Consider the following 15,505-nt stretch of genomic DNA (forward strand, 5'->3'; position numbering starts at 1 on the left):
AGACTCCAGCCAGAAACAGGAAAAGACCATTGAACCAGATGCCCCAGGAACTTGTGAGGATGAATCCCAGCAGTGATAAGGCCGACAGGAGGGACGACACTGCTGTCCCTGTGAGTGAGCGGCCCCAGAACACACTGCACAAAAACAAACAGTACTGAACACTAGTAACATAAATCTAAATCAACTATCGGTTTATTATCTAGAACACATTTACCAGTAATACAAAGGGATGCAGTACCATGTTCATCCTCTCATGCCTGTTGGGAGTAGGCAACAGTTCTAGCAAGACTAATGGTTTCAATCATATGTACAAGTTAAGGATTTTGATATTTCACAAGCAGGGTGTAGAATTTCTAAACCTCCCTCCCCTCACCCCACACACCTACATGACACTGATTCCTCTCCTCCAGTATTTACTTGAAAATGAATAAAAAAAGGAAATTATTAGATGAAAAAGAAAACTGTCACTCTATCTTGAACCTACAGGTCTAGGAAAGAGAAATATCTGATATGTCATAAGCTGACTACCATCTCACTTAGGACATCTCTATATTATACCCACAGGTATTGAGGGGAGTGGGGAGTCCGTCATTTGAGAGTGTATGACAAATATATCCCATATATGAAATAAAAATACAATAAATTGTTTGGGGACAACACAAAAATGGTCTTTTTGATAGCAATGATTGAATATAAATGTATTCAATAAGATTCATCAATTTGGAAGTAAGTTTTACTTTAAGCACAAACAATGTACGTGTTAAACGTGTTTCAACGTTTCAAGACTGACTGCATGGTCCCTTTGTCTAGCTCAACAAAGCTTGACAAAGGGACCAGTTGGTCTTTAAACGTCAGAATGCGGGGAGTGGATTAAAACTGCAATATTTTAATTAATAGTTTGATCGACCACCTGGTCGAACATTTTTGTTTTGACACATGTATAGGTAATATATCAATTAAGTAATAAATCAGGGATCGGTGGCCAGGTCGTGATTATATAATCAAATTGTAATCACAGTTATATCATGACAATATACACGTCTGTCAGCAATTTGACGGTAACATTCCCCGCTCTGTGTACTGTTAGAATATACATGGTCAGGACCTAAAGATGTTTGACTGGCCCATGCACATGTTTACTAGAAAGAAAATCAATCATCAGCGACATGTGGTATATTTCTGTACAAATTGTCCGACATCAATGACAACAATGGTCGCACTTCATGAGTACTACCAGTTAATCAGTAGTTAAATGCTGTAGATGCGAAAATAGATCAGTATATATATATAAGAGAGTTTCGCAAGGCTATAATTGCCGATAGTCAACCTGGATTTCAGTACACAAATTGTGTGTTAGAACAATCCGAAACGTGTGTAAGCAGGGTTCGAACTATCACTTGACAGAAAATTATTATTTTTATTATTCAAAAAGTGTGTTTGAACTGTCCGCCTATTCGAACTGAACGGAGGTTTACCGTACATTGTTTGTGTTTAAATTATAAGTAAAACTTTGATATTAGAATGTAAGTACAGTTTTAACATTCTTTTACAACAACTGATGGGATAAAGACCCACATTTTCTCCCCTAATACCATTATTATCATGTAATATTTGACCTCGTAAATACTGGACAGTGATTTTGATCACATCATCATCACATCATGTTTAATTCATTGGCAAAAGATGGCGAGACAGGGAGGCATTTTATTGTAATACAGGGGCTCGGCATACAAATGTTAACAACTTTTCTATAACCCACTATTCATACATAATCAATTATAAGCCCCTTCCTGCCACTCCTCCCATATGTTCATATCTTAAAGCATGAGAATTAAAACTGAAAAAAAATCTGTAATTTCCATAAATATTTCCAATTATCGTACTTACGCGTCTATTACAAAACCTATGGCTGCACTTCCGAAAACTCCTCCAATTTCAAAAATTGTTGAAAACATCCCAGCTTGAGCTTTGGAGTATTGTAACTGAAACATTGCATGTCAAACAAAGTGCAATTCATTATTATTGCATAACAAACACAGATGTTAAAATCACTTTTACATGATACAAGGGCTAATACTTTACTACTGTAAATAATTATGAAATAACACAAACTTTATATTTATTACAACATTTATGAAACAAGTTTTTACGACTTATATTCATCACTCTTGTTGGCCCTAATGTAAGCTTGCTAGGGGTCTTATTGTGGGAGGAAACCGGAGTACCTGGAGAAAACCCACGTGGTTGGGCAGATTACTCCCAAACCATAAATAGGGTTCATGCCTTTGTAAATCATATGATATGTTGTTCATACAGATATGGGAGTTCATATTTCTGTAAATCATTCTGATACGATGGTCCCTCACACCACATTATTGGTAATATTTCAGGACAAATATATATTTCCGCATGGATTCACAAGGTGAGCAAATCCTGAATTAAAATTATCTTGTGTACACTAGATGAAGCAATATGCACCCATTACCATTTATCATACTTCACAAATATTCATCTAAAGCAAAATTGCAAAAAAAAAATATTATTAAAACTTACATGGTCTAATAAATAAAGTGGTAGCCACATGTACATACAGTAGCGGACAACCTTCAGACAAAACACAGCAACAGCTACTTCAGCCAGCATCCTAGAAAATCACCACAGAAATCTCATCAGGTAATCATAATCATCATATGTCAATCTTGTACTTTCACACAAAAAAAAGGGTTTTAAACACTGATTTGAAAAGGTATGAAATAGATTACCATATTTTTCAGAGTGAATAAATCTGAGTGGATAGAAATTCATGTACAAAACTGCTACAATGTCAAACGTTTTAGTGATTCTGACAGTTCCCCATCCACCCGCACCTTACAGACAGAAATAGTCCAAGTACAATCAACTGCTACAATGTCAAACGTTTTAGTGATTCTGACAACACCCTATCCACCAGAAACTTGTGTATATTACAAGGCTTTGAACTGTTTCCAGTAAAACCTGGAGAACTAAATGAAGCTTCAGTTGTGTTGTGATTGCCCATTTGATTTGATTTTATATTTTTAAAATTTGAAACTGATCAGGGTGAACTCACGGAATTTTCCACAACTGTATCCAAGGTATTTTTCCAGCTTTTTTTGAAGAGGTTGCATTTGCAGGAGCTACAACAAAAAGGATTGTATAAGAAACTGTCAATTCATTAATCTATGCTACTAAATTAGAATCCTTTAACCGAAACAATATAATATCTTGTTTTTACACACCGTACCCTATATCTTATTGAAAATAATCTCACCAGGTGATTTTTATCGACGATGAAAAATTAAAAATATAAAATAAAATAAAAACAACAAAGAAAAAACTGGGTAATTTTACAGTGTTTAGTTTGAAACTTTTTTGGAAGAACAAACGTTTGATCATTCTTTTGTCATTTGTGTTCTATAATTCTTTCTAATGACATGTTTCATCAAATCAAACAAAGTTGAAATGAACTGCATATAATTTGTCTTGAGACCAATTGAGGTGTATACCCTATAAAACTCATAAGAACAGGATTCAATCCTTAAATGACTTTGTACCTGGGTACACAATTGTGATATCATTACGTCATAACCTAACGACTATTACCTGTGCTTCACCTGTACCAGGTACACAATTGTGATATCATTACGTCATAACCTAACGACTATTACCTGTGCTTCACCTGTACCAGGTACATAATTGTGATATCATTACGTCATAACCTAACGACTATTACCTGTGCTTCACCTGTACCAGGTACATAATTGTGATATCATTACGTCATCACCTAATAATATAATTCATGTACCTGTTGTTTCACCTTTACCAGGAACCTCCATACCAACTTCATCTGGTTGTTGAAAAAACAGAAGCACCAGCACACCTAGAACTCCCTGTAAACACCATAACATCACAGGTAAACCGCTCATGTATGTTTCAATGTAAATCAATTCAGACCCTATTGTACGTACAATGTATACATACATGTAAGCGGACACTCATCTTCACAGGAATTAAAGTTAAACATATACTGTATTTCATTCAGATGGCAGGGTTTCCTAGATTTTTGTAATTGAGAAAAACTGTAACTCTTTTAACAATGAAATCAATCTTATTCTAAATCTGTGGTTGATATCATGCAGATAAACATATATTAATGATAAACACACATTATATACAATTTAATTCTGATTCCAGGATCCCAGACTTATGAGATTTTAGGTACTGTAATTGTTTCTGTACATAATATGGCACAAAATTACCTTTATGAAATTTTGTAACTTTCGGGCTATTGCATTTAAATATATACCCCACTCAAAGATATGAGGGTAATTATAACATGTTCTCAAGCCTAACCAATATATTTACACAGGAATGAAACCACAAGAGCAATGACAAAAAAGCCCCCACTATAAGTAATAACACCGTCAGGTCATTAAGGTCCTGTCATGTGCCTGACTGTCCCCCTCCCTGGTCAATTTTTAGTAACTTTGGCCTTGACCTTAAAAACTTTTTAAACTCCTATTGCATATCAACATATTCATGCATGTATCACCATGTCAAATTAATTAAAAAAGATCAGTCTTTTGGATTCCAAGATAAGGACTCTACCTCTCCCCTGCAATGGTCTTCTTTTTTATTGACAGTGTCCTTGAACTTAGAAACTTTTAAAATCTTTATTGCACATCTACATATTAGGTAATACCTAAAAAATCAATGGTAACGTTCACCTCAAACTTGTCATCATATGTCGGAATGAAATCTATTTTAAAATGCGATATTCTTGGTTGTGATGCATATGTTTGTGGAACAGCCACAATTATATGCTACATGTAATTTGTGCAAGAGTAACGTCCCTTACTTTGAATAAGATGCAGAATTAACCAAGTCCAAATCTGCACACATTAAATATTTCCTACAGGCTTATTACATTAGCATTAAATCTAACAGGTGAATGTCACAGTATAGTAACCTACCAGGTATATCTTAATTTACTACCAGACAAATGTGTTTACCACACTGAGTGTATACCACGGACAAGTATAGGAATTATAACATACCACAAAAGCTGAAGGCAGAAGAAAGGCACTTCTCCATCCATATGATGATTGCAAATATACCTGTTCAATATAAAGTCTTGTTTGAGTGTGCAGCAGCTTGAATAACCTGGGTAATAGCTATATACATTAACCCAATGCTATTTCATAGAACAATGATGGATTCTCACACTTAGGTATATCACACCATCTACAGTGTACATATATACAGCCTGGTAATGGTCATGTTAGTTTCATTTCACAAATACATTCAGTTTTCATTAGATATACTTATACTATACATAACAGACAAATTCTGATAATGACAAAAATGCCAGAAATACAAATTTTAAATAATATAATCCAACACCAGGTAAATACATAGAGGAAACATATTTCACTAAAATTGCTTTTTTCTGATAATAGGAAGCAAAAGTTGCAAAATGTCTGGTGAAATGTATATTGACATAAAAGTGTTTTAATTAACCACGAAAAAAGAAAAAAGAATCACTTACCGCCAGCCCTGTTCCCATGATACCGCCAGCGAAGGCACATGTTCCGAACATTCCAAATATGGAGTTTCTCACCCTGTCTGGGTACCAGGCTCCAAGACTCTTCATGCAGTTTGGCCAGCATTGTGACTGTTGAAGCAATATTATTCCATTAAGGTAATAGGAGAATTTCTTCAAATTTTGTAGTTATATTGCTTTGAAGTAAAGAACATTTTCTGCCACATAAAAAATATAGGTTGTCAGAATTTTAAGGATTTTAAATGGAAATTTATGTAAAAAGGAATGAATTTTGAAAAAAAAATGAAACACAACTTTTGCAAAATAATGTCAATAAAAATGATACTGACATAGACTAGTATTGCATTAATGTCTATCACTTCATAAATACTAAAATTGTGTAAAATTAATTATCTATAAACGATTAAATTTTTTATAATAAAACCATATACACATAGTTATTGCATGTAAGAGTTATCGTTCTTGAAAAACTTCACAGTAGTGAAATAGCTAGCCGGTTTCCTGAAGTACAGAAAAATGGACACATGTGACTCATTGATTAAAAAACAACTGAATTAAGGAGGCTTCACCCTTTCACAATTAGCCAGCATAATTCAATGAAAGTTTCACATAATGGTTATATAACTATGCAGAGATGATTTTATGAAAATCTAATCATTACGATAAACTGGGGATTTTTTGTAAAAAATACTGAAAATTTGAATTTTTGTCAAATTCAACACTTCTATATTTTTTGAGTGTGTGGCATTGTTCAAAACTATCACAACAATAAAATAATGAAAAGAAACATTGCTAATCAACCCAACAAATGTTTTATTTATCATAAAATATCTACAACATGTTACAAAAAGCGTTTTTTATTGAAATTGTATGGATAAAAGTTACAAAATACAAGCTTAAAGCAAACAGGACACATAGTTTCATACAAAAAGAGTAAAAATTTGAGCCAAATAGTGAAATACACACAAAGTCTTTACAATTCATTTATTTTACATTTTACATTCATTTTGATCCTGATGAGAGTTGTCTACCTTGAAAAAAATCGGAACGTTTTGGAGAGGGATAGAATTTTTATAATGACACTTATTTTCTTTGCTATACCAAAAATGAGGGAAATATATTTAATTGTTAATTTACTGTCCTTTTATGAAACAAAATTACTCTCAATCATGTACACTTTGGACATCATTCCATAGCCCGCCTAAGCATGATGTATTTACATGTTAGGTACTTAGGTAACCATAGGCTATCGCATGGTATGCCGTTATCACGTGCACGCACATGCACCTGCAATTTATAGGTATCTTGATATTTTACAAACTACTATTATCACAGAGTTATTGTAATTGCATTTGTGAAACGATTTATCTGACAGAGCGTAACTCGCTCGACAACAAATGTTGTAGAGACCGAGAGCTTGTGAACTACTGTTAGCACTTGATACGTACAGGTGAGGTCGGTAATCAAAACACATCAGTCTGCATTCCATGCGCCTCATATACGACCATCTTGAAGTCGTCTGATCTTATTTCAGTATCTTCCCATGAGTTAATTAATGTCTTTGTATCATAAGCTTTATTTCTGAAGTACGTGTGATTACACATTTCCAAGTTAAGTCTCGATATCGGGTGTTGACATATCATCGTCACGCATGTGTACTATTGTTTACCCGGTGTTACTATAATTTACACTACAGTAATAGAATGCCCGATACGCAATATGGAAATGACGACACAAAAATACGACAAGAAAAGCATGTGTATTACGAAGGGTGGGAAGTCCTAATGCCTGGATTGCTTTGAAATACTTTTATACTGAAAGAACACACTGTTCTGTCAATAATAAGCATACAATATTCATCAGTTTAATATTAAACATTAGAATATTCGGAAATTGTTATACTGTCTCCCTACATTGGATTTTCAACTAGAGATGTACTTCCTATTTCCGTTTAGCAATACACTCCTATGACCTTAAGGCCACACACTACTTTATACTCTTATCTGTGACTTGTGTCTGAGTTATCTCCCTTAAGGTAAGGTTAGCTCTCACAGGGGGATAATTCTTACCTCCAAAACAAAATCACTTGTGCGTTTGATTCTTAAGACACATTGAATGAACATATAAAACAGCGTCTTCTGTCAAAACGGATGGACGGAAAAATACAAAAGAAAGGTTTAAGAAAACAGGACTGAATGCTGTAACACTCAAAGTGACACTCGTTTGGCAGCTCTTCCTCAAATTGTGTTATGTGAGGTTATGCACATGTGAAACGGTAGACGATAAGAACGTTACCAACTCAGGTGATTGGAATAGGGAAGGTAAGTGGTCAAAATGAGGGTCCTTGATAAAAATATGTTTTGAAGCAGTAGTGATACCCACAGAAATCCACTTCATCTTTCTGTTGTTATGGGAAAGGACAGTGCAGGCGGTGCTCAAAATAATCTGTTTGAGTGTTTTAACGAAATTGACATCTTTAACTTTGAATATTGGTCAAAAGACAATTTTGAGCCCTTGACCATGAAGACCTTAAATATAGGTCAATGTCATTTCTTTTCACAAAATGTGTATCACTCGAAGTCAGCAGGCTACTGATCTCGTATCATGAGACTAGGCCTTTTGGCATTTTGAAAATTTTAATCCCCAATATTCACCAAAATGTGAGATTTACTTTAAGATGAAGAAGACCATTTCATCAGCATTCGTTTATAATATTATTTTCAAACTGTCATATTTTATTAATAATAACAGAAATTTTAACAAATATCTGTGTTTGTAGTTGTGTAAAATGCCTTAGGTTGAATAATTTGATCTCTGATTGTGATCGGTCAGCTTACCTGTGCAGCTCCATTCATGAACAGTAAAGCAGCAAATACATAAAAATTACTCCACTGGCCAAACGTAAACTGAAAAATAAACCAACGTATATACATGGTACATGTAGATGGTTTTTATTCTAGATTCAGATTTTGTTTTGTTATTATATATAGGGTAAATGGGTAATATTTCCTTTTCATTTACCACATTGACCCATATCTGTAAGGATCAGACAAATTCCATATGTCCTCTGAGATCACCTAACATACCAAAGAAATAGCTGAAAGGATCAGACAAATTCCATATGTCCTCCGAGATCAGTTCTAACATACCAAAGAAATAGCTGAAAGGATCAGACAAATTCCATATGTCCTCTGAGATCAGTTCTAACATACCAAAGAAATAGCTGAAAGGGTCAGACAAACTCCAAATGTCCTCCGAGATCACCTAACATACATGTACCATAGAGATATGTGAAAGGATCAGACAAACTCCAAATGTCCTCCGAGATCACCTAACATACATGTACCATAGAAATAGCTGAAAGGATCAGACAAACTCCATATGTCCTCTGAGATCACCTAACATACCATAGAGATAGCTGAAAGGATTAGACAAACTCCATATGTCCTCTGAGATCACCTAACATACAATAGAAATAGCTGAGAGGATCAGACAAACTTCATATGTCCTCTGAGATCACCTAACATACCATAGAAATAGCTGAAAGGATCAGACAAACTCCAAATGTCCTCCGAGCACCAATTTTGTCTCCTATATTGCCAAGAAGCATCTGAAAATAAAACAAACATCGTTTTAATGAGATCACAAGGTAGTACAAAGCAAGCAATTCTATCAATAAAAGATCTACATTAGATCTTAGTAAATGTACATGTAGATCAGATCTTTCCTCTTCTGTTTTCTGACATATTGGATTGATGGTCATATTAAAAGTAAAAAGATTTTGTGGTATCTTTAATATCAAAAACAATAAAATGTTTTAGAATGGATGACAGACAGATAGACAAACATTCAAATGGACTACAGATGAAAGGTAATTTGCACAGCCCTCCATCTGATATTGGTTGGCAGAAAGCTAGTGCTTTTCTTTCAAGAATCTACCAAGCATATGTTACAGCGATAACTCCCCCTTTTTAGCGGTGATTTACATATTTAAATTTGAAATGAACATATCTTCAAATGAAATGTTCGGCTATATCATTGCATTGTACACATTTATGGAGAAGAGGAAAAATAAGAATAATTGTATCAATCATTGATATTCATATGACACAGATCTTTCAGTATTTAGCTAAACAGAATTAAGTCATGTTCAGACCAATTACTAATTGTGTTAGTCTCCAGCAGAATTAGGGACAATATATATTGTCCCACTCTCTGTTTTACTGTTTTTCAAACTTGTTTTACAAATTTTTTGCTTTTAATGTGTAGTTTGATATAAATACCCAGTAAGTGTTATTGTTGGTCCAATTTTACCCAATTTAGGGAGATTATTACTTTTGACGTTAACATGCCTTATAAGCCATTTCTTACAGATAATTAGCTATTGTATTCAAACTGGTTTGAATCTTACCTGTACTAAAGCGTATGGTAGAAGGAGAGCCGTGTCCAGCCATCCTAGCTGTGTTTTAGATATGTGTAAATCTGTCTCTAGATCTGTCTTCACCTTCAAACCAAAACATTCAGATATGTAGTACACTTGTATACATTTGACGAATAATGCAACAATAATCTATTCTGGTTACAAAGGTGGTACATTGGTTGCAAATGCATGCCCTCCTAATCTAAAGGAAGCTTGCTATAGACTCTCAAGATAATTCTTCCTCCTCATGACTTTTGAAATGAACCGAGATCCCTGCATCTTGAGTTTTTCTCCAATTCAAATTATTCATCGCACAGAAAAGCTTAAACAACTAAAATATTACGCTATACAAAGAGACCTAACTCTGTACAGTAGTCAACAAAAGAAAAATGTACATCTACATCGGCTACATTCGTGTATCCGGTTGAAACGGTACGTGTGTCGCAGAAATATTCCACGATAAACGACGCACTTGGACCGTTCTATAAGCAGAGCTAAAAATGCACAGTTTCGGATTATAAAAAACTTGTATCAAGAATAGTATACCCTTCTTTCATGCGTCCAATGAATTACGTAACGTATCTTAAAACCTACATGTGGCTTGACATTGTTTTAGAAAGAAATACCGCAAACTAGCAATAGTCAAACTTTTAGTTTCGGTGCAGGTACGTCTGGACCCCTCAATCTACACGTGCAAAATTTTCCTGAGGTCAGCCTCGGTCCAGATCTGTGCCTGCCGTTTTCTTTACAGGTTCAACAGTTTCAACCGTTTCAACCTGATATGTGAATGTACCCATAGTATTCATTGAAGGGACATCACTCTGAATTTAAGTTGACATTTCTCAGTATGAGTCACAGTAAGGATCATATATAACTTTGTAGGTGTCAAATTTAAGAAACATGCATATATATGTATGTTTGGCGATCAATTTAAGGGACATAACTCTGTATGGTATTGGCCATGGGTTAAAGGGACATAACTCTGTATGGTGGTCAATCGCAAGGACATAACTCTGTGTGGTAATTAATGAAAGGACATACAAAGATGTACCTTTGGTAGTCAATGATCATGAAGGTTCATACAATGTAGGATCTGTCTATAGATAACCAGAATATCATATGCGTAGTCAAGGGGAATAACTATGTCTTACTACCTCTCCACCAGGTGGCAATACACCACATGGGCTTCAGTTCTTTTCTTGACAGTTTATTTAAATATCATTGATAAATAGCATTGCTTGTGCACATAAAACATGTCAATATGCAGCATTACATCAGTGTAGGTATATTCATTCATAAACAAGATAATGGAAATTTTGTTTATGTACATGTAGTTAGTATTTCCTTATGACGTATGACTTAAATAAATTTTATTCAATGTTCAAAAGAGAAACATATATCCATCCAGATGATTTTGAGATTCTAAGAGTAACAAATTAAATATTATACATGTATCTAAAGCTATACACCGACAGAAAAAAGACTTCGAAATAAAAAAACTAAACAAATGTAAGTAAATTACCACGCCTAATGGCTTCCTTAGAAAGTATGTAGAAGCATAGGCCATCCATCCCAGGCAAAACACCAACAGCTGCCGTCTGTAAAGTGGTGTCTTGAAAATGGCTGTTATACAACAACCTGTAAAGAGAAAATACTTCAGTTAGGTGGTCAAATGAATGGACAACCTCTAGCTGTGTGGTATGTTGTCATTTGAAAGGACATACATTTTACCTCTACTGTATGGTATTCATATTGAAGAGACTGAACTCTTTATGGTATTCAAATGAAGGTTTGTACCTGTACTTGTGTATATATATAGAGTAGTGACATACCTGTCAACCCTCTCTCATTAGTAGGGAGACTCACTCATTTTGACGAAAATTTACCAATCTCCTTCAAAAGTCTCTCATTCAATTAAGTCAAAATTCACACAAACTAAAAATCTACATCCTGTGGTCAAATGATCTCTTAGTTACTGCGCAGGGTGTGTAATGATCATTACAGGTGTGTCTGAAGCAAATGAATGCTTTTTTTAAGTTATTTTTGATATAAAAGAGAAAAGATAAATGAGCAAAGCACAGTTTCTGAGTGAGTTGCATTTCACAAACTTTCTCCCTCATTGGAAATGAGGTATGAGGGAGATCTTCCTCATTGGAGGTTTCAGAGGCTGACACTTATGATACGTAGTGAATAGATGAGACTTGCATCTGAATCATATTACGAACTCAGAATTTTTTTACTACATTACCTTGCAAGGATATACCATTAATATATATAAATAATTAATTGATGGTACAAGTTTTTGACTCTTTGTAAAGAATCACCTCAATTAATACAACTTGTGATAAGTACTAGATACTAGCTATAAAATATAGATGCATGCATCGATCATCTCATATCAGAAAAAAAACACTTGCATCAAACTATACATTTAGAAATAATTTAAAATATGATGTCTAATTTGTTTAAATGTTTTGTTGACAGTAAAAAACACATGTCGATGTGTCAAGTGTGTCTATTTTGAGAATTTATTTGTCTTTACTTTTCTTACTCAATCATTACAATAGCAATATGAACATGTTGCATGGTTACTAGATTATAAATGTAAATTTAAGCGTATAACGTACAAATCTGATTAATCTCTGTGAATGAAACATTTCAGGGAATCGTTTTTTATCACTGACTTGAAGGAGATTCCAGAAAACTTCCAAAGTATCAAATTTCGCAACTTATTGGTATAAAAAGTCTACTGAGTAATGATCATGACAGTACTGTATCCCCCGGACCTTGACATAACGTCTGAACGTAACAATTCGATATGCCCAGTATGTCAGTTACGTTACTTAGAACAGAGTACGACCGTTTTAAGTTCATTGTATTCCTACCATCCCTAGGGCCTTTCGGTCGGCCAAGCGGTGTCTTCATAACCATTTTTAAGAGTGAACCAAGTCAACTGAAAAAGGCGTTTTCCAAAGTCAGTTTGTTGACATGTGGATGATGGTTTACGTATGTCGTAAAACTTTATAAAAAAAATATCAAAAGAAGTTCAGCATTACGCTTTCATTATTCACCTTTTTAATTTCCTTGCAAAATGGACAAGCTATATTAAATGTATTGATAAGGCTTGAGAGGATGGTCGATTTGCAGCATACTGAAAAACGGAGCAAACAGGAAGTAAACAAGTAAGAGTTGGATCTAAAAATAGATGTTTTGTTTATTTTCATTTTGGGTATATATATGCTCCGATCAAGCATAACGTGTCGATGCCATGCAAATTAAGACGTGTCTATTATAATTTTTATTCTAGTTTGAAATTGCATCAGTTACTAGATATTAAAACGCTGTAAACACATGCGTTTTGAGTTGGTATAGTGTGATCACGCTCTGCACATGTGATTATATAACATCCGAGCGCTCGCCTTCGTGATCAGGTGATGATCACGGTCCGAATTTGAATGACAGACAGTGCATCAACGTGCTGGGCTACATGTGAGTAAGCCATATTTTGATGAAACACTTAAGTAGGTTGAGCACAAGCCCGCATATAGGTAATAATCTTGCATTTGCAACTTGCCGAGTTTCCTCTAGCCACTATACGCAGTAGACACTACACGGCCTCTTATTTTTATGTTGTAGCCAATATGAGTAGCCGTAGGGGCCTGGGCCCGTATTCATGAAACAGTTCTCATGTTCCAGTATGGAATTTGTGCTTAAGCCTAATTTCTTGTTCCGGTTATAACTTGATAATACAATTTCATTTTTTCAATGATTTGGAAAAACTTTGAAGAGACTTAAAGTCGAATACTGTTTTCAATGATTTCATTCGAAGTTTTGTTGGGTGCGACGAATCACCGAAACGGACCGAAACGGACCGAATCGGACCGAAACGGACCGAAACGGAACCGAAACGGACCGAAACTAAACCGAAACAGAGTCGAAACTAAACCGAAACGGAGTCGAAATGGAAACCATAAGCTATTTAAAGGGAGTTCAATACAGTTTAGATTGTTTTTGAACAAAACTGACCCCGATCGGAACCGCAAAGGAAGTGTTAATGGTTTTTTTTTGGTAAATCTTTATTTGTCGTGTATATATTGTGTATATTATATAAGCCAAATACATACAATAATGGCATGTATCTATGTTATATAAATACAAGCACATGACTAGATACCCAATTATAAGAAAGGCAATTATATTGAATGGAGTGACGAGACATCACTTGTCTTGAAACGTTACGTTAAATTCCCTCTTTTATTTATTTTTTCTCCGTTGAAGTTCTTGGCTCATTTTGATTATATTTTCAATTTATTTAACGCTTAAAATATTGATAAAGTTGTCCATTTAAATGAGCCATCCATACTTATCTCAGCATAAAAAAATACTTGAGACGGTATAAACACATTGTTAAATTTTGTATAAATGGTTTTACGATCTTAAATGGATAATTATATCAACATTTTCAACATAATTGTGTTCTATTTCTGTACCGAATTTTTGGAAATGAGTTAGTCTTCTTTTCCTTCTTATTTTGTTTAGTTTTGTCTAGAGAATGTGAAGCTGAAGAACAAATTAATATATCGTACTGTAAAAGGAATCGAATTGTAAAATGGAATACTTTGAAAGCATGTCACTGTTGAAAAGAAGACAACGAAATTAAATAAACTTAACGTTTTAATATATATAAACAAGCAAATAAAAAAATACATATATAAGATGTATGTTGAAAATAAAAGGTCAGGTGCACCCGACGAGATGACGAAGGATATATAAAATAAATAAATAATCTCCGTTTCGGTTTAGTTTCGGTCCGTTTCGGTTCCGTTTCGGTCCGTTTCGGTGCCGTTTCGGTCCGTTTCGGTCCGTTTCGGTTCCGTTTCGGTCCGATTCGGTCCGTTTCGGTGATTCGTCGCACCGGTTTTGTTCGTTTGACATGATTTAAGTGAGTTACCAGAATGTTGGTTTGAGCACAAAATCTATGCTTGAGCATGAGAACGGTTTCATGAATACGGGTCCAGGTCGTTTATGCGAAACAACCTGTTTGTCCGTTTTTAATCGAACAATTTTGGGTATAAATCTTGGCGGACCTGCAAATGTTTATTCAGGCCTGTTAAGGCAGAACAGATTACTAGGTCCAACCTTTTTTAGGTCACCTGAGACAAAGTAAACAATTTACATTTTCGACTTCTTCTCCAAAACCCCAGAACCAATTTCAATGAAATTTTGCAGGGACCTTCCATGGACAAAGGTCAACAATAATAGTTGCCGGTTTAGTCCTAAGCCCCCAGGGGCCTGAGGGGCGGGGCCAAAAAGGGTCAAATTGACTAAAATTTCAAAAATCTTCTCCAAAACCCCTGAACCAATTTCAATGAAATTTTGCAGGGACCTTCTATGGACAAAGGTCAACAAAAATAGTTGCCGGTTTAGTCCTAAGCCCCCAGGGGCCTGAGGGGCGGGGCCAAAAAGGGTCAAATTGACTAAAATTTCAAAAATCTTCTTCTCCA

General features: G+C 34.8%; 2 protein-coding genes across 3 annotated transcripts in view; one reads left to right on the plus strand and one right to left on the minus strand.

Moving 5' to 3' along the window:
* LOC110464946 (putative glycerol-3-phosphate transporter 5) overlaps positions 1-12,992 on the minus strand; it is a 24,748-nt gene extending 11,756 nt beyond the window's left edge. The window contains exons 1-12 of the mRNA XM_021520438.1: positions 12,887-12,992; positions 11,524-11,639; positions 9,993-10,085; positions 9,111-9,191; positions 8,419-8,487; positions 5,567-5,692; positions 5,076-5,135; positions 3,824-3,908; positions 3,089-3,155; positions 2,554-2,644; positions 1,888-1,982; positions 1-134 (exon numbers count right to left, since the gene is read on the minus strand). Coding sequence (XP_021376113.1) covers positions 1-134; positions 1,888-1,982; positions 2,554-2,644; positions 3,089-3,155; positions 3,824-3,908; positions 5,076-5,135; positions 5,567-5,692; positions 8,419-8,487; positions 9,111-9,191; positions 9,993-10,085; positions 11,524-11,639; positions 12,887-12,932 — 1,063 coding nt within the window. The 5' untranslated portion in view covers positions 12,933-12,992. The remainder of the gene's footprint in view (positions 135-1,887; positions 1,983-2,553; positions 2,645-3,088; positions 3,156-3,823; positions 3,909-5,075; positions 5,136-5,566; positions 5,693-8,418; positions 8,488-9,110; positions 9,192-9,992; positions 10,086-11,523; positions 11,640-12,886) is intronic.
* Positions 12,993-13,197: 205 nt separating this feature from the next.
* Positions 13,198-15,505, plus strand: part of LOC110464954 (tankyrase-2-like) — a 10,949-nt gene continuing 8,641 nt past the window's right edge. Inside the window, exon 1 of one of the 2 annotated variants that reach the window (XM_021520456.1) lies at positions 13,198-13,549. The gene's annotated coding sequence lies outside the window, so the exon portion shown is untranslated. The remainder of the gene's footprint in view (positions 13,550-15,505) is intronic. The other variant, XM_021520455.1, reaches the window with a different exon arrangement.

The sequence above is a fragment of the Mizuhopecten yessoensis genome, unplaced genomic scaffold, assembly GCF_002113885.1.
Source record: "Mizuhopecten yessoensis strain PY_sf001 unplaced genomic scaffold, ASM211388v2 scaffold11043, whole genome shotgun sequence".
NCBI lineage: Eukaryota > Metazoa > Mollusca > Bivalvia > Pectinida > Pectinidae > Mizuhopecten > Mizuhopecten yessoensis.